At 38.7% G+C, this 21,679-nt stretch overlaps 4 protein-coding genes across 7 annotated transcripts in view; 1 reads left to right on the top strand and 3 right to left on the bottom strand.

Annotated features, from left to right (window-relative positions):
• Positions 1-6: 6 nt before the first annotated feature.
• On the bottom strand, positions 7-3,690 carry LOC105136998 (protein FAR1-RELATED SEQUENCE 5-like). The gene is given in 2 exon segments (XM_011042540.1): positions 7-413; positions 1,466-3,690. Coding segments are annotated over 2 exon segments (2,370 nt in total). The 5' UTR covers positions 3,662-3,690; the 3' UTR covers positions 7-239.
• Positions 3,691-4,554: 864 nt separating this feature from the next.
• Positions 4,555-10,541, top strand: LOC105136999 (AT-rich interactive domain-containing protein 6-like). Of its 2 annotated transcripts, XM_011042542.1 has the most exons (13): positions 4,555-4,644; positions 5,074-5,937; positions 6,035-6,074; positions 6,568-6,620; positions 7,034-7,079; positions 7,187-7,279; positions 8,192-8,314; positions 8,471-8,522; positions 8,607-8,682; positions 8,784-8,850; positions 8,948-8,998; positions 9,699-9,791; positions 10,167-10,541. In XM_011042542.1, exons 2-13 carry the CDS (start codon positions 5,111-5,113, stop codon positions 10,269-10,271), a joined length of 1,626 nt encoding a protein of 541 aa, XP_011040844.1. In that variant the 5' UTR covers positions 4,555-4,644; positions 5,074-5,110; the 3' UTR covers positions 10,272-10,541. The 2 variants fall into 2 exon arrangements, with proteins under 2 accessions (XP_011040844.1, XP_011040843.1); XM_011042541.1 differs by lacking the exon at positions 4,555-4,644 and having other exon boundaries at positions 4,897-5,937.
• A 103-nt stretch (positions 10,542-10,644) lies between these two features.
• Positions 10,645-15,496, bottom strand: LOC105137058 (cellulose synthase-like protein D4). The gene is made up of 6 exons (XM_011042634.1): positions 15,018-15,496; positions 14,545-14,937; positions 13,227-14,034; positions 12,722-13,126; positions 12,268-12,605; positions 10,645-12,128 (listed from the first exon to the last, which is right to left on the bottom strand). Exons 1-6 carry the CDS (start codon positions 15,494-15,496, stop codon positions 11,162-11,164), a joined length of 3,390 nt encoding a protein of 1,129 aa, XP_011040936.1. The 3' UTR covers positions 10,645-11,161.
• A 1,053-nt stretch (positions 15,497-16,549) lies between these two features.
• AGF1 (AT-hook protein of GA feedback 1) overlaps positions 16,550-21,679 on the bottom strand; it is a 9,330-nt gene continuing 4,200 nt past the window's right edge. Inside the window, exon 2 of one of the 3 annotated variants that reach the window (XM_011042532.1) lies at positions 16,550-16,881. Coding sequence is in view for 1 of the 3 variants with exons in the window: in XM_011042534.1 (XP_011040836.1) it covers positions 16,898-16,938 (41 nt within the window). In the remaining 2 variants the exon portion in view is untranslated. Of the gene's footprint in view, positions 16,939-21,679 lie in introns of all 3 variants that reach the window. The other 2 variants (XM_011042533.1, XM_011042534.1) reach the window with 2 other exon arrangements.

Genomic DNA, 21,679 nt, shown 5'->3' with positions numbered 1-21,679 from the left:
CTAAAATTGAAGAAATCATTGCTTCCTCGTATAGATCTCAAGATAGTAAGTGCACTGTACAAGAGAACATAAATTCAAAGTTATTCACAATCTCTAAATTCTCTATAGCACTGAAAAGGTTAAAAACAAAAGCCATCCACAACACAGTTTAAATACTAGGACTTTCATATGATTGGGAAGGAAAAGGGAAAGGGGAAGAAATTACAAACGAAACCAGATGCTAAAACTCTACTGCACCTTCAGATACTGCCCTTCATACTAATCTTTATGCTCTGTACTTTAATTGACAATTGTAGCTTATGATCCTCAATGTCTTTTAAAACTGAAAGCAGGTTGGCTCGGTAGACTTCGCACTTTCGATTTGCATACTCCAGTTCATCTCTAAGTTCTTGGATTTTCTTGTCCAACTCCTCCTGCAAAGTGGTAAATGAGAAGGAAAATTAAAAACAGACCTTAGAGCATCATAATACAGATACCTCTGTTGCAACGCCATATCAGAAATGAGGGCACTAACCGTCATGCAAAGGATACCGTGAGAGAACCTTCAATAAATTGAAAAACAGTATGCGTTGGTCTTATGCTGGTCAAGATGCCTTCTCATTGAAAAGCTAGATGTACAAGGTTGTTTTTTACTCTCAAGTATTTACAAGCTCAATGTACAGTATTTCTTTTTTCAATTTTCCTCTGTACTTCACGACTTCAAGTCAAACTTTTTTGTAGAGTTACAAATTCTTTAACTGCGTTTTTTTCCCTTGTATTTTCCCAAACATCCACGAACAATTCCATAAAATGAAGTGATTTTATTTAGGATATCATGCGATTTAGATTTCCCTGATGCATGGATTTTATTTCATTCAGCACATCTATTCAGAATAATAACTCAATACAGGCATTTAGGAGTACAGGAGAACTTCTAGAAATTCCTAAAATTAGGATGCAATCAATTAATGGTTCTACCGAAATTCTCATTTTGAATTAAATTACCATGATCACATGTATGTATGTTTAATTAGTATTAACATAAAAAGCTAAAAAGGAATACCAGGGGCTCTTCAAAAACACCCCTGCCAAAAACCTCAAATAGGTGAAGAATACTAGTCATGTTAACAGAGGTTTCCAAGTTTTGAGCTTGTGTGTACATGGATGGACACAGGCCTAAGATAGACAATTTTCTAGTGATCACCATGATGAGGGTATCCTTCAATCACTAAATAGATGCTGCTCATGGGAATTTTAAAATCAAAATTTTGGGTTCATTGAGAAGGTGAGAAAGTTCAGCATTTAGCAGAAAACCAACTTATTAAGAGAGCAAAAAGAACAGAAAATGAACATAGAAAAATGGTGTATACAAGTAGGTCTATGGAGAAATGAAGCAGTAGACAGTAATAAATGAAATCAATTGACACCATGTGATTGCAAGAAAATAGATAAGCACGAAGCATGGTAAATGAAAAATGATTCTAACCTCAGACAAAGGTTGGCCAGAGATCCCCAGATGATTCCCGCTGGTATAATTAGCCCTAATTCCACTGCTTGCCGAGTCCCCTTTATTACGGCCATGGACATCACCAGCTCTCCCCTCATTCTTTGTTGCTTGTGCAACTCTAGTTGTGGCCTCTTGCAGAACACCCATTGCCACATTGTAAGTGTCTAGGGACTTGGATCCTTCCTCTACAAATTTGAAGGCCTCATGGCGTAGGGTATTATACCGAACAGTATGAGATTCAAGATAGCCATTATGTACATCAGTAGGGCGCTCTTCCAATATGACATTGCTCTTGGCATTTCTTGTCCATCGTTTCAAAATGTAACGAGATGGGAGAGTAAGGACATTGGTCACTCTAAAGACTGTCAACACATGTCGGCATAGAAGACCAGAGAACTCAAACATCTGGCAGCTACAAGTCGCCTTCATCTCCAAAACATTGAATTTTACATGGTAAGCTTTATGATCCTCCCCAAACTTAGCAACTTGGTATGTAATGCTCTCCCCATCATCTTCTGATTTAGATGCCATGAAAGTTAACGTCCCAACTAGCTCCTCTTGAAATCTCACGAACAATTTTCTAGTGTAAAGCCCGGATGCTTGTTTCTCCATTGGAGATGGGGTCTTCAAAACTGGGTTTGTGTTCATCGTATCATAATCTGCTTTAACTTCTTTCTCATTCCGACTCTCTATAGCTCTCTCATACAGCTTAAAGAAATGGTTCAGATTGGTTGAAGCGTTCACGTAACCATCAAAGTATGAGTTCATGCTATCACTTCGCTGGGTTATAGACATCTCAGCGAAAAATGCATCCCGCAGATACACAGGGACCCACTGCCTGCGATCAGAATATATAGTTTGAAGCCACTCATGATCCCGAAGTTCATATCTATCAACAAGCGACAACCAAGAGGATTCAAATTCTTCGATCAACTCGGTCAAGTTAACACATTTATGAAACTCAGCCTCAAAAGTTGGATGTTTGAGTAACACATGGGACAACTTCTCCTGGCATTTCTTGAATATATGCCATTTGCAAAACCGATGGCGGGTCTCAGGGAAGACCTGCATGATGGCCAATCTTATCACTGCATCATGATCAGTGGTGATCGACAGGGGATGACGGCCAGACATTGCTGTAAGCCACGTCTGAAACAGCCAAACAAATGATGCTTCAGTCTCATTCAATATGAAAGCACAACCGAACAAAACAGGTTGTCCATGATGGTTCACTCCAGTGAATGGCGCAAAGGGCAAGCGGTACCTGTTGGACCTGTAGGTGGTGTCAAAAGTAACAGTGTCGCCAAAATAACTGTAGTTTGCCCTGGCTCTTGGATCAGCCCACAGCACATTGCCCGTAAACTGACCGTCATCCCCCTGGAGTGCATAAAAGAAATCGGGGTTCTCACTTTGCATTTGCCTCAAATAATCCAAAAGGAGCTGGATGTCTCCTTCCATGCTTCTCTGACGATTGTTCCTCATGTAATTCCTGCAATCGACCTCTGTAAATCCAACTTTGCTAATTCCACCATACTCCTTAATTAAGGCAGACATAATCCTACGAGGGCCCATTCCAGCAGCCTGCAACGTATCGATCAAGGTCTTAGCAGGGCCAGATATTTGCCTGTGTGAACGGAGGCAATGCACCTGATCGGGAGGGACCAACTCATGATTATGTCCTCACACAAAACTGGAGACAACCCATTTGCCAGAATCCTGCATTTTGACAGACAAGGAAGCTTTGCAACCAACTCTAGTGATAACACGGGGGCGCTTGATCTCTCTATCTTTGGTACGCTTCTCATTCAAATTCCTAAAGCCCTCTTTGGCACACACAAATTGTCTCTGAATAATAGCTCCATCACGCCTGGAACGGCGGGAAGAGCTGACACGGGTGCTAAAGCCAACACGCCTAGCGTAGGAATTGTAGAAGGCCTTGGCAGCCTCTTCAGACTCGAATTCCATGCCCTCATAAGGTTCAAGATCCGAAAGGTCACCCTCAGGAAGGTAAAGTCGAGTAGCTGAAGTGGAAGCAGAATTGTGAGAAGTGGTAAGATGAAGGAGAGGAGTGGAAGGCAAATCGTCGTCGATATCGATGTCAACAGCATCATCATCATCATCATCATCAGCTCCACTTCCTAAACCTATATCGAATTCAAGTACCTCGTTTTCCATCTCAAATTCAACTTATGTGATGAAATTAAACTAACATACACAAACCTAAAATAGTGTCTGTCTACTCCACTTAAAATGAAAAGATGTGGTACGATTAGTACATCTAAGGAAATGAGGAATAAGTGGTATAAAGGATACAACTCAACTGACCCACACTTAGAAACTGCTACTGCTACTGATAATGAGCTCCCACTTTCTTTCTTGGCGTCTTTTCTGTTCTGCTTTCGATAGGAGATTTAAGCAGTGAAGAGAGGGGGGGTGTCCTAGGGTTTCAAGAAGAAGAAGCCCTTGGGGCTAGAACAACGGGAAAAAAGGTGGGAAGCTGTTGTATTAGCAAATCGATATGTGATAGGCAGGAAATTCTTATGGATGTGCGTTTGGGTCAGCGTGATGATAAACTAAAATAGGAACCAAAAACAAAACAAAAAAGGAGAGAGGCCAAGGCAATAATTATGGTGGTTCATCGACGAATTAGGAAGGAGGGAGTGAGATCAGATGAAAATAGCACGCTAGGGAGAGAGAGAGAGTGCTCTCCATTTCTACAGCTTGCAGCCTGAAGGATCTTTGAGTTGATCAGATGCAGGTGATGATGGGCCTTTTAATTAATTACAAAGAGCGGATCGAATAGGCCTTAGGCCCAATAAAACTGGGTAGTGAGGGAAGGCGGGGAGAGGGACTGCCTGAGCTGAGCCAAAGCGAACCAACCCAGCCGATGAATTAAAATCGGTTCACGCGTGCCGTGATATGATCATGAATTCAACCCATCATTGCGTCGCTGCGCTGCCCCCTACATTCTCTACCTTTAGCTTTCCTTGAACAAACAAGCTCACAAGGGCTTCGAGTCAGTTGAGCAACCACTCTTCTCTTCTACCGACCACAGCTCTCTCTCTCTCTCTCTCAATCTGGAAAGTGGAAGCAAAAGAAGAACGAAGGAGAGCTAGAGGAAGAAGAAGAAGAAGAAGTCCAGGACTGACCGAGTAGAGGTGAGTGAATTGATGAACAATGCCACCTCCCATCCCTTATGGATAGTCGTCGTGTTGTTTCCTTATTTCCTCCTCTCTATTTGTTTCCCCCTTTTTCTTACTGTCTATCCTAGCCTCTTTTAAGTTTTAATGCTCCTTCCTACTCAAGAATAAATCTTAAAAGGAAAGAAAAAAAAAGCTGTTCTTCCTGGGTAGGGCTGGAGTGTTTGCGAGTTTAATAATAATAATAATATTCAATGTAGCATTAAATAATAATAAATACACTACGTGTCGTGTGGACCTCTGTTTCTTGCTTGGTCGATTTAAATAAACCATATCAAGCTAGGGTTTCACAGCCCTTTCTCTCTCTAGCGTCTCTGCCTCTTCCTCAGTTTCTCTCTTTTATTTATTTTGTTAATCATAACGAAAAGTCTGCAACTTTTTGTTTAGGGGGTTTTCACATTCACCATCCAATCAATAATAATAAATGGCAAGTGATGGTAAAAATAACACTGAAGACAAAATGGTGGATACCAAAGAAGAAGAAGAAGAAGCCGCCACTGAGAAGGAGCCCGCTCCCGACAATCTCAAACCGGAAGGTGAAGAGGAAGCGGAACAGGAAGGGGGAGCCGAACCCAGAGCCTCCAGCGAAGACCCTAAAGGTAACGATGTTGATGCTACGGCTGCTCCGATTCTCACTCCTCCTTCAGTCGCCCTTAATGATTCAGCTCTAGAGGACAAGGATAATACCCAATCTTCAGTTTACCTAACCGATACGAATCCTGCCACTCCTCATCCTCATGATCATGATACTTGTAATGCCGCCGCCGCTCAAGATTTCATCAAGTCTGAGGGAAAGGGGGACGAAACAGTTGATAACAACAACAAAAAGGAACCTCATGATGAGCCCAACACTGATTTAGCCACCACCGCTACCAATGTTGCTGATGCCAAACAGCTTTCTTCTCCGCCTCTCAAAAATGATGACGAGGGCACTCACGCACCTCCTCCTCCCTCGAGTCAGTCGGACCCCAAAGCTGAAGATGAAGAAGATGATGATGAGAAAGGTGCTGTAGTTCCTACAGAAATTGACAAGAAGGAAGCTCCTAAACCACCCAAATTGGATGCTTCTGCTCTCGACACTCCACCACCACCAACCAAGTCTTTCCTTTTGGATTCTTCTGCTGATGGTTACGAGTCCGGAACTGAGGAAGAGCAAGCTGCTTTTATGAAGGATGTTGAATCTTTTCATAAACAGAACCACTTGGAATTCAAACCCCCCAAATTTTATAAAGAAGAGCTCAATTTGCTCAAGTAAGTCCCTTTCTTTCTCTTCTTCTTTCTTTCGCTCGCTTTTCCTTATAACAAGTCATAGTTTTCTTTTTTTGTCTTTTTTACTCATTCCATGTAGGTTATGGAGATTGGTGATCAAGTTGGGAGGCTATGAGCAGGTTTTTCTTAATTTCTCTTCCCCTGCAACGCAGGCTGCCTTTCATTTAGCCAACTATGGGTTCTATTTGCAATTCCCTTTACTGCTGGATGCCTTGTTGACGTAATTAATCATGTGTTGCAAGTGATTTCAAAAGGTCGTCATAAATCAGCTCTCATGTTGTCTTACATTGATCCAGCTTAACCTGTGAACTTCTTGCATGATGTGCCGGGTTTTAGCATTCTTCTCCTTTTCTTTTGCGTTGTTTCCAACTACTTGGTGACATGATTTCAGACACTGTGAACTCCAATGTGTGCTTGACAATATTTCAGACACTGCTTGATCTTAAATAGTTTTGACTTCTTATTGTGGGTCCATTTTGCTCAATCTCTTGATTGTGTTCCGTGTGTCATTAACAAAGGAACAAAAAAAAAAAGGTTTAGAAAATTATGTGTGTGAATATTGCTGCTAGAGAATGTATCATAGATTTACCTTTCGGTCATGATCATGTGTAGGTGACATCATGCAAATTATGGCGGCAAGTGGGAGAATCTTTCAAACCACCAAAGTAATTTCTTCTTTTCTACAGATGCTTTTTCCTTTAGTTGATATCTAATATCTGTGTCAATTGTTAGTTCTATGGTAAGGTTTTAGGAAATGATTCATATTACTCTAGCAAATTTGTGTGAGTATAAATTACTTTGCATGTTTACTTATTTAATACTTGTAAGAGATCCCAAAGCTTTTTGTTTTATGTAGTGCTTCTATTGGTAGTGATTTTCTTGAGTTTGTAAATATATATAGGGAAAGAAACAGAGTTGTCCCTATGATTGGATGCCACAAGTTAGGTTAATTAACATGAAACTTGACTCCTGTGTCTTGTTTGACAATCATGATCACTTTTCTATTGCACATCTGGAGAACTTGCATTTCTTATTGGATACTAATTTTGAGTTTTTCATCGTGCTTTGAATTGCACAGAACCTGCACTACTGTCTCTTGGACATTTCGAATCTTTTATGAGAAGGTTATGCTTTAATTGCACACTTTTTATTTTTTTGAAAATGTTGTATCTTGCATTTCCAGTTTGTCCTTTACCTGGTTCTTGGAGTTCACGAGCATTGTTTTTTTCAGGCACTCCTTGAATATGAAAAGAATAAATTAAAGAATGGTGAGCTACCTTTTTCAGATGGCCCCTTGACAGAATCTATGAGGGCTGAAAATCAGGTAACTTTTAATAGTTAACTGCAATTGATGTTTGCATGTCTCACCTGTGTCTTCAAGATTCTTAATGCAATTGGGTAAGTGGTCTTCAAGACATTTTATTGGCAGAGAGTACCATTTGAAGGTTTAAGAATGAAAGTGTTGCATTAGAATTAGGTGTTCATGCTGTACATTGGTTTGTGGATAGTGGAGTGAAAGCTGTAACAGTTACATTTTTTTATTTGGGAATAATTATAATCAGGTATGGTTAATAAAATCGTAGGTTTTAATTTTTCCCAGATATTCTGTAAACTTGGACTGTCTTCTAGTGATTCAACGACGGATGCAATGGAGATTTGATTCTGCAGATAAAATTGCTATGCATAGAAAGTAGACAATTTTACAGGATTGCGATTATCATGTGTTGGAAAACAGAAAGGTAGTCTTTTCTAAGAAATTTAGATGAGTTTTGGTGTGGGGTTTTACTGGACTGGCTATAGTTGCATTCACTATGGATCAGTTGCTTTAAGTCAGGATTTGGATGTTATAACAATGGGTGAGCTATGTGTTGGAAAACTGAGTTGATTCTTGTGTACTCATGAACTGATTTCAAAGGACTTAAGGCCTTTGATGATATGGAGATGTGCAGTAGCTTAAAATTCTAGTTGACGGGCAAAAGTAAATTCTGAAACTTCATCGAAGTTATTTATTATGTTGCGCTCTTTATTTTTATTTTTACCCGCTTCTTAAATTTGATGGAGTATATGCTTTTCAAAGTATATCTGTTGTGGATTTCAATTGGCTTGTTTTATTCTGTCTTTATGATTGAGCTGAAACTTTCATGCTTTCAGTTCTATTTGGCAAGGTTTGTTTGTTTGAATACAATCTTGCATCTTCCTGGAGTGCTATTTTATTTAATTTTCAATTTAATTACAGGCTGGTGGAAGTCAAGCTCTTGCATCAGGTAGGGCAAGAAGGGATGCTGCAGCTCGTGCAATGCAGGGTTGGCATTCCCAGCGTCTTCTTGGTAATGGTGAGGTTTGTCATCCAATCATTAAGGTTTGTCACCTTCTAATCTCTACAAATGTGAAATTTTGGCTTTCTGTTGATTGTTTTACCTTTTTCCCTTCCCATCATGTGGATTGGTTTCATCATAGGAGGAATTTGCATTGTTTTGTGTAACTTCATCATTTAGTTATTTTATTTTTAATTTAGGATAAGAACCTGGGTTCCACACCAAAGGGTGACAAGCAGCTTAAAACAAACGGTATGACTAATTAACTGATTCAGCATCTTCAGCACTTTAATTGCAAACATGGCCTTTCTTTCTAAACTTGACCTATTGACTTAGGCTTACTGAAGCGTAAACGACTATCACCTGTTGAGGGTGCTGTCCACTTTGGTCACAAGAAGGCAATAAAATCACAGTTAAGATCAGTGGTTCTTTCATCACATTATACGCCTCGATATTTGATTTGATGATTGTACCCATACATTTGAAGTGCTGAATTGGGTTTTGTTTTGGCAGAGGAGATGCAATGGTCATTGATGTTGGACCCCCAGCTGATTGGGTAAAAATCAATGTGCAAAAAACTGTAAGTTTTCTCATCTTTCTTATGGTACTTTGATAATTTTCTCCCCAAGCTTCTCCTAGTTAAGAACTAATATGGTTTAATTTTTCACTTCATGCAGAATGACTGCTTTGAGATATATGCTTTAGTTCCAGGGCTTCTGCGTGAGGAGGTAAGCTCTCTTTCTCTTTCATGTACACTCACAATCACATTATCGCGTCCATCCCATTTCTCAATTTCGATAACTATGACACAGACTAATTGAGCTTTTTAAGTGAAGTTCAAGTTTTTAGATGTAAAGTTTGATTATGGAGGCTGCAGTGCAGCAAAATGAGTGTCAGATGCAAATGATGACTGGTCCAAATGCTTTGGCTTTTGCTTAGAAGTACACCAGCAAAGCAAGGAAACTTAATTTTTAAGTTCTGGTGCTCTCTTTCTTGCCATTTGGGATTGCATCCAGTTACGCTACTCTCTAATTTGCTCATGGAAATTGAGCCTGACAATGTCTCTTCATTTGAGCATGAAAATTACAGAACCTTCAATTAGGAAGCAATATTAGAAGTGTACCTAGAATGACATAACAGCCTGGTCCAACTTGGAGGTCCAGCCCAAGGGGTGGTTAGCCTGTTCTGTAACTTTATGGCACTTGCCCCGTTGTCTGTGATATTGCCTTCGATTGAGTTTGCTTTTGTTTCTTCTCCTTATATATATATATATATATATATATATATATATATATATATATATATATATATATATATATATATATATATATATATATATATATATATATATATATATTGCCTTTCTAACTGAATCCATACATTCCATAAATCTTCATGTGCTAAGTCTATTCTGTCCTTTGTTGTCAGGTGCATGTTCAGTCTGATCCAGCAGGGCGTTTGATCATATCTGGCCAACCAGAGCATCTGGATAATCCTTGGGGCGTGACACCTTTTAAAAAGGTTTGTTAAGCATGAACAGGGCTTTGTTATTTGCATTTGTTTGCATGGTTTGTTTGACTTTTTTTGCATGTTCAGAGCACTCAGAGAATGTTGTAGACTGAGTTTTTGGCTGTGTATTATTTATGCAAATATTTTCCAATATCAGAATTTCAATCTTTTACAGTTGAAGAATAAAATAGTAACTTTCTGTTTTGTTGCATCCATGTCCTCGATTCTTCAATATGAAACTGCTATTCCTAGACTGATTCTAAAGCCTTCATGACCTAACATCTGCCTTAACTTGTGGATGGGTGTTTTGCGGCGTCAGGTTTTAAAATCAGCAAGGACCACATCCAAGTAAATAGTAATAAGACTAACAGAAGGTTTTGCTTTCAGGTCGTGAGTTTACCTACCAGAATTGATCCGCATCAGACATCTGCTGTGGTCACCCTGCATGGCCAGTTGTTCGTGCGAGTGCCCTTTGAGATGTCAGATCTTTAGGATTCGCATTTTGGCGGTCACTCGAGTTGAGCACACAGGGAGGAGATTTCGCAGTCATCTTGCTTCGAAGAGTTGAAATATGTAGGATCAAGTCAAAACTCTGATTTTGTAGTGTAATTTGCTAGTCACACTCACAGTTGATTATCTAATTGGATATATTTATTTACAATCTTGTTTTGTTTTGTTTAATTCTGTAATTAATTAGCATAAATCATCAGAATTGAATCATTAAGGAATTATTTACATATTTCAGTTTTTTCTTTCCCTTCATATAATGCCTTTTTGGTTTTACTAAAGGGAAAGAAGGGGGGATGTGGTGGATTATATTAGAATCCATGTATTTAGCTAGTTCTCAGTGAGAAAAGGGTGATGGGTGTTGAATCTTCTAATTCTGTCGGCGGTCACTTTTAAGGCCAAGGAATTCATTCATGCGCCTTTTTACTGCTTGATTATTTTTCTGAATTGAATGTTTGATCATATGCTATATGATTAAGTGCATGCTTATATAACAATCTGGGCAGGGGGAGGCTTAAAAACGACGTGCTGGCAATGTTCTAGGTGCCTGTGATGCAATTGCGTCAATGCATTTGAATGGGGACAGAATTACTGAGGGGATTGAAAAAAATAGGCCACTGAATTATCACGAAAATTTATGGGAGTGACATCAATGTTTGACCTTCAGCTTACAGATTTTTCAGCAAGCAACCATTCCTTCAAGGCTACTTTTTGCTGACCGTAAGCCTATTAGAAAGTTAAAGAAAGAAAATACTGAAGTGCAAAATCTCGTTCCATCTCAAGCCTTGTTCTCTTGAACTGTCTTGGATCCTGAAAATCTTACAACTCAGTGATCTAAGATTCATTCATACATCTGTTCACCCAGCTGGCAGCAGTCAAGGGAACTGAAACCCTCCCCCAGCTCCATCAGTTGTTCCAGTTGTCTTTGGTGGGCTAATGGCAATCCATAGCAAAGAGATTGTAATGGCAATGAGACCGGACCAAACAAACACGATGGTCGGGGTCTTTCTCCTCCGTCCCATCAAGCCCTTGGCAAAAGGATATAAATGAGCCAGCACCCAGAAGCTAAAGAAAGCTCCGCCAACAAACTTACTCCACTGCGGAACTGTGCTATAAATCGTCCTTATGAAAGCAAAGGCCATGGCAATTATGTTTGTCATGGCAATCACAATGGGTGGAATCATCAAGGATGTCCACTTTACGAGATACAGGTCTGCATATATATCGTCAACGTCATCTCCTGCAGACTTGGAAGTCAAAGTGAAAGATATCTCAATTCCTGCAATCACCTTGAGAAGGCCTTGCATGACAGCAGCAAAGTGGGCACTGGTTCCAGAGATAAGCCAGAACTGTTCGTTCCTCCACCACTCTTCCAACTCTATACCAGACCACTTCACCTCTAGAATGGCAAGAAGGACGAGGCAAATAGTTATAAGTAGGAGGTAGATTAAAAATGCGATGTCCAGGGTTTGGACAATGAAGAATCCGGAAAAAAGAGAGAGTGCAGGGAGAAAGCAATAGACGATCAAGAAAATCGAGGTGAATGCGTAGATGCCAACATTAAGGTAAGCAAGGCGTTGGAGGATTTTGAGACGCCTAGTGGCCAAAAAGGCATTGTTTCTGGAGAAGAAAATCTCAACAGAGCCAGTAGCCCAACGAAGCACCTGGTGGAGACGGTCAGTAAGGTTAATAGGAGCTGAGCCACGAAAAGCATCACGCTTGGTGACGCAATAGACAGAGCGCCAGCCACGGTTGTGCATCCGATAGCCAGTCACAACCTCTTCCGTGACTGAACCATAAATCCAACCCACTCTGTCCCCCCATTCAGTCTTGTCCTCGTACCTAAACATAAAGCAGCATGTAATAACATGGATGGTGAATGTCTCGTGTTCTCTCTCTTTTTTTAAAAAAAATAGAGGTCACAGATGATGTAATTTCTGGCTATAGTTGATCAATAATGAAATGGAAAGGTTGGCGTTACCAGCAAGAAATGACAGAAACGGCTTCAGCAACTGTAGCGGCATCAAGTGGTTCACGAGAGACCCTCAAAGCACCAGGAGGACGTCCATACTTGACAGCAGGATGATCAGCTAAAGGGCGGCCTTGGAACTCGGCAATAGGAATAGATTCAGACAGCATTGTAGAATTCCCAAACCGCTTGGGTAGCAGATTGAAATCAAGATCAGGATCGAAGTCGGTAGCTCTTAAGGGAAGTGTCTCTGCTTCTTTCTTTTCCTCGGTCTTACTTGTATTCGGTGGATCAAACCCATATAATGCAAATCTTCTAAACATGCAACCCGTTCCAACATAAACCGGGCCCTGTAACGCATGTATGTAAGATTAATCCATCACTGTTAATCTGTGTGTTCTTGTAATTGACGTTGGCAATAATTATATCTACAAGTATTTGTTTTTATTTTTTTAATTTTAAGTACCTGAACACCATCAAGGGCACGCATGTTTCCATCAAAAAACACAGTATTGCGATTAGCATATCTATCATTAGGATCAATGCCTTCAAATCTCTGAGGGAACTGTATATAGCAGATATTTTCACCTCCTCTGTCCATCATGAAGCACATTCCTTCCCTGATAGCTTTGCAGTTGTAGATGTAGTGATCGCAATCTAAGTTGAGAATGAATGGACCATTGGATAGAATGCCAGATGCTCTTACAAGAGCATTCATGGCACCAGCTTTCTTATTATGGTCATAGCCTGGCCTCTTTTCTCGTGAAACGTACACAAACATTGGTAGACGGATGTCCACATCTGTAAAGTCTATCATCTTATCATCCGCACCTCCCATCAGTGGGTCAGGGCTAGGAGGCTTCAACATCACCTGCACCCACATGATCATGAATTAATATATTCCCGATCAAATTATTTACAAGACAGGCTTATGATCAAGAAAATAAAAAACGAATGAAGTTTTCCGGTACCTGAAGAATTCCAGCGTGGTCACCTTTGGAATGTTCGGCAGCTGGGAAGGCCCAAGTTCCAGGCCAATGGGTGCCATCAGCCATCCATGTAGCTTTCGGGACCTTTATTGGCTCCAAAGGATCACCTCCGGCGCTCTCCCTCATGTGCTTCAACATCTTCATTTCCTCTCTTGCATTGAAAGCATCTGATCTCCTCCTAATGGAGTCTGGAAGCCCATTGATCCTCACCTTGAATTCATCATACTCCCTTTTCATCTTCCTTCTATCCTTGACAAAATCAATCCTGCTTTTGTTCTTAGTGGGATCAACTTTTAGGCTGAAGTAGGTTTCGGGGTTCCTTGGCTCAATGTTATGTTTTCGACAGAATGGAACCCACAAATCAGCAAAGCTTGCTGCCTCAGCCATTGCCTCAAAAGTGAGGAGTGCACCTCCATCATCAGAGATATAGCATGCCACCTTCTCTACAGGATAATCCACCGAGAGTATGGAAAGGATAGTGTTGGCAGTGACAAGTGGTGGCTCTTTATCAGGATCAGCAGTGGACACAAAGAGGTCAATACCAGGGAGATCAGATCTGCCTGTGGGATTGGAAGCCGATGGCATGTCAAACTTGTCACGGAGGACCTCAAGATCAGTGAACCGGTTGATAGGAGAAAGTTTGGGAATTATATCCAGGATCCATGAGAAAGCAAACCATACTTCACAAACCACGGACATGCCCCACAACCATCTTGCGTCATCATTTGGATGCATTATTCTCCAATGCAAGAAGAAACCCAGCACAACCAGTCGTACCACAATCAGCAACCTGCGAATATGCGTGCATAAGAAATGTTATGCGGGCTTACCAATTTATCATTAATTTTTGTCTGGAGTCAGTTATATGTAAGTCAGCATCGATATGTGCAAATATATATACAGGAGAAAGGTTGCAGAAAATTCGAAAATTTGTGAGTTTTTTTTCTTGTTTCTAAGTCGACCAAGTACTCCATGTTCCGCTGGTGCCACCGTGACTGCGAGATTTATTGGGGCTTCAGAAAGCTGGATGGTACCCGCTTGCAGAAATTTAGTATGAGATGAGTTGCAGTTCAGTTAGAAACCTGTAGTCATTCACAGCACAGCACTAATCTCTTTTCAATTACCCTCTCTTTTATTTTTATACCAATTCATATCAATTTCCTCTAAATTAACTAGACATTTTTAATTCTGGCAATGTTAGTCTGTAATAAATGTTGCACTTTTAATTATAAAAGCAGATTCTAATAATAAATTATCCAAAACTAAGACAAATTAAGATATATATATATGCATGTATCACCTGTAAGGGCTGATAATGGCATTGGAGATTGGCTGCTCACGACTGAGGGGCTTCCATGGCTTATCCATATTTTCTAACATGCCACCAGGAAACCCTTCATCGCCATCATCGCCATACATGTCATCTTGGGGCCAAAAGGCATTCCCATAGCCGTAAGTACCTTGTGTCTCAAACAACCACCTGTTGTGATCGAAATCTCCATTTTGGTTTCTCTTCGTCATTGTCATGTTATTGTGATCGCCTCCTTTACTTGGAGGTGGCAATGGCAGTGCTCCACTGGAAAAATTTGGTATTTCATCCTCGTAATCACCCACCTTGTATGGCTCCTTGCACCCTGGACATAAACCAGTATCTTTTTGGGCGTCCATATAGCAATCCCTGCAAATCTTGAACCTGCATGCGAGCAGAAAATTAAAATAAACTAAATTATGTTCCTGTACGTAATTAAGAGAAGTCAGCGCTTGATATTATACCTGCATTCACAAGGTATGACGTCATGTCCTCTCTCATCCTTCATGATCTTGCCATCGCAAGCAGGCATTGCACACGAAGAGCCCTTGGCACCAGCCATCTGAGGATGAGACACCTCCGAATCTATCACCTTGTCCATGAGATGCGCGCGCGTAACGCTATTGAACCCACCTGTAAAAAGAGAATTGGAAACATATTGCTCTTCGGCCTTGACCGCCACGGACGTGTCCATTGGCTGATTGTCAGGTGTGGAGGGAATCTGCACCGTATAGTTCGTGTAATCTCCCGAGAGTTCTCCAGAAATATCAAGGTCTTCTCTTGATAGACTAACATAGCGGCCGCTTGAAGTTCGTCTAGCGAATTTGACAGTTTGACCGGTGGAACCACGATTTCCCTGCTGGGAGCTGTTGTTATTGGCGGTGTTCCCAGCTGGGCTACGTATGCCCTTCTTGGATGGTTGGGAAGACAGAGTAGTTGCCATTATCAATTAATTAATTAATTTTGTAGTTAGGCTGCTGCTCGATCGTTTAATAATGTCTCTTGACCAATGGCCTTTTGATTGACGATACAACGAACACACCATAACATTTGCACCTCATCATGATCACGAGCATATATGATGTGTATAAATAGCTACGAATCGTACGAATTATGATTAATGGCGTTCGATTTCTTGCTTGTATATGTGTAAAATCTGATCCAAGAAAAACTCACCAGAAAAGAAGGAAAAGGGGAAGAAAACCTTGGGCTGGATGGGATTGGAGTCAATAAAGAGCGATGGAGCTGCCTCGTTGAATTCGAAAAGAAGCCATACATATACCTGCAATCAGTGCTAATTAACGACAATGGACGTACCTGCGTAGCATAGGATAAAGGCAGAAAAGGAGAGCTGGGATCAAGATTGAAGGAAGGTGGAAGGTCGAGGAAGAAGACGGGAGGATTAATGGATTGAGGGAGGCACTTCGGCTTGATGCATGAGAAAATGATTGGGAGAAGAGGGGAAGATGGGATCTATCATCTATGGTGAGAGACCAAGTCTAATATTATTTACAGGCCTGCCTCTTTTCTTGCATGTTAACGTACGGGTTTTAAGGAGATTGTTTGTGGAGGGAGGGAGGGGCTCCATTTCGCTTCAACATTCTGATTTTTGCATGACATTCCGTACCAGTAGTCTATTTTAATTAATTACTTAGCGCTTGGCTTTCCTTGTAGTTTATTTTATGCAAACTATTTATTTCTTCTCATACACACGGTTATTAAAATAATTACTTTTTGCATGACATCCCATTTATAATATATCAATATGATTTGATTTGAGTTGAGTAGAGTAATTTTTTTAATATAAAAAATATTTAAATATTATTAATATTTTTTAATAAAAAAATTAAGTTATATAGAAATTGATTAAATATAATTTAATTGACTTAGTTTTATTTAAAATAAATATTTAAGGTGATATTTTTTTAATAAGAAATTAAGATGAAAACATAATATTTCATTAAAAAAATTCAGAATTATGATTTAATTTGTGTGTGTTGACTTACTGATTTTGGGCACACTTAACAGGATCTTCGATTAATCCGCTCTTCATTTAGCTTTTCAAAGGACTACATCCTCTCCTGATCTGATACAATTCCCCTCTACAAAATCACCATTTGCAATGTTGATCGCAACAACGACAACATTGTTTAAATTTCTTGCTAACAAAATGAAAAGGACACAGAATTTCCTGCACTCTTCTTCTTCTTGATCTTGAAGAAATACTGATTCAGCACCAATATCCCTGTCTAATTCTTGAACTTAATACGGGAAGACACTAATTAATCAGATCTTTAAATTGGGATATTCATTATTAACACTAGTAGCTAGCTAGCGTATATGCTCATTTAAAATGCAGACCTGCTGAACTAGTAAACATATGATCTCCTTCGCCATGACCGGCAAAAGATAAGGGTACACCTCCACCACCACTGCTGCCGTCGTTTCCGCCACCACCAACTTGCCCTCCACCTGATCCAGTTAAGCCATCAAGGGCCCCGCGACACGATCACTCACAACCTGCCCCTGTCCTCCAGCAAGAGATATCGAAAGGCCGTCTCGACGAAGAGAAAGAAATAGGAGGATAAAAGTGTTGTGCGTCTGTTCCTACTAAGCCCACATCACCACACCCAGATATTTATAGTATTTATGCAACTACAAATATACTCCGACAGTGAAAAGGAATACCCAAATGTACAATGCTAACAGGTCCAAGCAGTAAGAGCATATAGTGGTCGTTCACGCCAACAAATCATCAAGCCTGTTCTCTCAATAACAGTCTTGTACCCATTCTTGCCGAAGGTATCCATAATTTGCTTAGCATCCTCGCCTGAATAATGCCAGAACCGAACTGGCTTAAACCCTGCTTGTGCAAGCCTAACCACCCACCTTGCATACCTCTCATGTCTCTCAATCCTTTCCAACCCCTCACAGGCTACAATATTCTCGATCTCTCTTCCAAACATTTCCTCTAAAATAAGCCTTTCATCACTAGCCAGATTACTCGCCAAAGTGGCATCTATCGAGTCAAACACTGCGCTGTAATAACTCAATCCCTCTCCAAATCGGTCCACCAATCGATTCAAATTGTGGTCCGCTTCTTGCTCTACGACAAATAATAACGTAGGTGACATTGACCGAATCATCGTTAGAAAATCACCAATTTGCTTGCAATCTTTAATGCCGTCGCTCTTGTTAACCCCAAAATGTGCAACCACTTGGTCATCTTCAGATAATAAAACATGAAGATTTAATATTGATACGAAAGCTAGCGCTTCTCCTGATCCAGCCTTAAACATGTCTTTTGTTAACTCTCTCAAGCTCGCATTTATAGAATTAAATTGAAAGGGGACGCCCACGCTTTCTGCTTCTTTGACAAGCCTTTGACCTAACTTCTCAAGAATAGCTTTGCTGCCATTAACACAGGTGATCTTCAAATGTGGAGGCCCGTGTGGTGAGTTGGCGAAACCACGGAGAAGTGCGACCCACAAGTTCGAGTCACCGGAGCCCAAATCTACGATGTGAATCACACGCTCGTTTGCCATGGCATGGAGTAAGGTTTTGGCTATGATGGCATAAGCGAAACTAAGGTAAGGGAAGGTTCTGGTAAAGAGGAGCTTGGCCCTATCAAGGTCGACTTTGGGTTGTTGGGCTTGGTTTAGCGCCTTGTGTATGCCGGGCCAACGCTTGACAAGGCGAATGGCAAGGGCGGAGGCAAAACGAGCAGCCAGCCTTTGCATGCAATCACCCAAAATCGATGAAAGCACCGATATCTCCAAAAGACACGCATCGGCTCGATGAAGATTGCCCGAGGATGCATGTTTTGCACATTTTAGAAGGAGATAGATAAGACGTATGCCTCTTTCTTCAGGCTTTAGAGTTTGGTCATGAGGGGAAGGGGAGCTGGGTGACAACGTAAGTGATAAGGTCACATCTGGTTTTAACAATGGTGTCGTGGAACTCATCTGGGCTTGAGCTAATTTTGGAAAGACTATCTTGCTTTTCCTTCTAAGTTAGGAAGGTTAGCTTTGATGCTTGATACTTATAGGAGAATCAATCTTGAAGGGGAGGCAGGTACCAGTAAGAAGCAGGAAGCTTGCTCTTGGAAGTATGTCAGCGTTCCAAACGTAAGAGGACAAAAGCTGGAAGTGTTTGCCAGGAAGCATGCTGCCTTAATTAACTTTTTGTGGACTGGACTTTTACCAAGAGGATTATTCCCAAGAAAAACACAACGAGATAGTCCAAATGGATATGTGGAGATGGAAAGTGACAATTGTTAGAAGGTTTTCTTATAGATCTCAAAGGAAGGGGACGCAACAGATAATTACCAAAAGCTAAGAGGAGAGAGGAAAACATTGTACATTACAAGATGATTTATTGTTCATTTGAACATTGTAGTTAATATTTTACTCTTAAAAAACCAATTAACTAGCTTAGTTATTATAGCTATTAGAGGTAATAATTTATTTTTACGAGGTTAATTAGATATTATCAAATTTATTATTAGAAATAAGTGGGTTGTTTTATATTTTAGAAATATAATAAAATATCTAAATGATCTTGAAAGTAAATTTTTGTTTAACTGGCTTCCAAGAATTTTTTTTAATATTTTCTGCAAGGTCCATTGGTTTTTAGTTTTAATTAATCAAGTTGATTATAAATCAATTTGATATTTTGATAAATATAAAATATAATAATAAAAAAATTAATTTGCATATCCTTTGATATTTTTTAAATCGTCTCAATAAATCCTTTCTTATAAGCGGCACATGTAGTTTACTAATTTCGGCACATGTAGTTTACTAATTTTTGATTTAACGACAACAACTTTTTATTTTTTTTATTTTTTCTTATTATTTTGATTTTTAAATTTGATAGCTAACTTGGATTAGATTTTTTAAAATTTTATTTTTTAATATTTGATTTATTAAAAATTAAGTTTTAATTTTTTTTTCATTTCACTTATAATGAAGTTATCACATTCTTATTTAGTTTTTGTTTTATTATCAAATAAAATCATGAAGTAGTTTTAAAAATATTGGAATGATATCTTCTTATAATATTTGACAGTTTATTTTTTACAATTAATTATTACTATATTTTTTTTTGTTCAATTTATCTAATATCATTGTTTTTTTTAATGATGATATTAAATTAACTTTGAAATCACTAACTCAAGCCTCAATTTTTTCTTATTTAATTAAAAATACTATAATCACCCAAGATGTCGCTTGAAACAATTTGAAGGAGTAGGAGTAGGGAGGATCTTTACCGAAGTCGGTATCTCCAATAAATACAAAAAGAAAAAGACTAGAGATCAATTGAATTGCATGTCATGGTCTGGATATAAAGGACATTTCCATCGATGACCTTAATGCATCTTGTGCTGTCTTTATTAGAACAACGGGTGGGTGGTGTTTTATCAAATGACGGTAATGCGGCCGACCACACGCTCAGCATATACAGCGTGACACGCACCGCATATACAGCGTGGCACTTGACATAAACCCGCATCATAAATTACCGAAGGAGAAAACTATAAATTTATACCAGTTATTTTTAAAAATATTTATTAAAATAAAAAAATTATTTTTAACATTAATATATTAAAATAACTGAAAAATATCAAAAAAATATTGATTTAAAATAAAAAAAATAATCATTTTTAAAATATAAAAACAAGGATCACATAAAGTATACCCCAGCCACCGGGTAGGTGAGGGTGCCGGTAATGACGCCATGTCATTAAATTTATCCACCAATATATATATATTATTAATTGAGTGTAACGTAAGAATCAAGAAACAAACGTTGCACGCTTGGGTCAGCCTTTGTATTGCAATGCAACTAAGGACTAAAGACAAGTAATTTTGGCATCTTGTGCAAACCGATGTAGTTTAAGGAGCTAGAATAGCTATATACTAGTTAAATGACCCGTTAGGTTAATAATTTTTATATAAAAAATATTAAAAAAAAAATTAAGACCTAAAAATATTAGGTTTTTTTGTAAAGTTATACTCAAGAGTTCTGGATGTGATTGAATATTAATAATAATATTAAACTTGCATGACCCAACTTTAAGTGGGTTTGATTGTAATACCAAACTCAATAGTCTTGGATGTGAGTCTGGAATCAAGGTTATATTATAAAAGTGTGATAATTAAATATATTAATTAAAAAAAACCAAAAGAAAGAAAAAAATTAATGGAGAAAAAAAATCTAAATTAATTGAATTAATCCTTTAAACCAGGTCAACCCGTCAAACCTTGGATTCATGTCGTGAAAGTTTGATAACTAAATAAAAACAAAATTTGACGGGTAAACACAAAATTAACTGGGCTAACCCGTCAAATTCAGAATCCGTGTCATGAAAATTTGATAACAAAATTAAAAAAAATTTTGAATATTAACAAACTATATTAAACAAAAAAACAAAATAAATTAAAAAAAACATCAGTCTTTTTACCGTGGACTGCACCGTGCAGTCCACAGTGAAAGACACAAAAAAAAAGTAAAAAAAAAAACTAAAGACTTTAGCCTTTTCACTGTGGACTGTATACAATATTAAAAGATGAAATCGGAAAAACAAAATTAATGAGGAAAAAGAAAAAAATCTTAACCAACCAGGTTAGCCCACCAAATCAGGTTAACCCATCAAACCTGAAATTCGTGTCATGAAAGTGTGATAACTAAATAGAAAAATAATTTATTATTAAAAAAAATTAAAAAAAAAGATTAATTAAAAAGAAAAAAACAAAGAGAAAAAAACCTACGGTAAGAAAAAAAAACTAATGAAGAAAAAGAAAAATATATGAATAAACTGGGTTAACCCGTCAAACCCGAGATCCATGCTATGAAAGTTTGATAATTAAATAGAAAAAAATTAATATTAAGAAACTAAATTAAAAAAATAAAAAAAAACAAAAAAAAAAAGCTAAAGGCATCAAGTTTTTCACAGTGGAGTAAAAGACTTAAAAAGGAAAAGAGAAAAATAAAAAAACAAAGGCACACGTCACGGGTTAATTTTTTTCCTTGAATAAAAAATATCAAAAAAGACTAAGATCTAAGAACATTGGGTCTCTTTACAAACATATGCCCAAGAGCCTTTGATTTAGCTGCAACGATT

This window comes from Populus euphratica, unplaced genomic scaffold (assembly GCF_000495115.2).
Source record: "Populus euphratica unplaced genomic scaffold, PopEup_1.0 scaffold61.1, whole genome shotgun sequence".
Lineage (NCBI taxonomy): Eukaryota > Viridiplantae > Streptophyta > Magnoliopsida > Malpighiales > Salicaceae > Populus > Populus euphratica.
The sequence above is the reverse complement of the archived record's forward strand: the minus strand, read 5'-3'. Positions and strand labels throughout refer to the sequence as shown.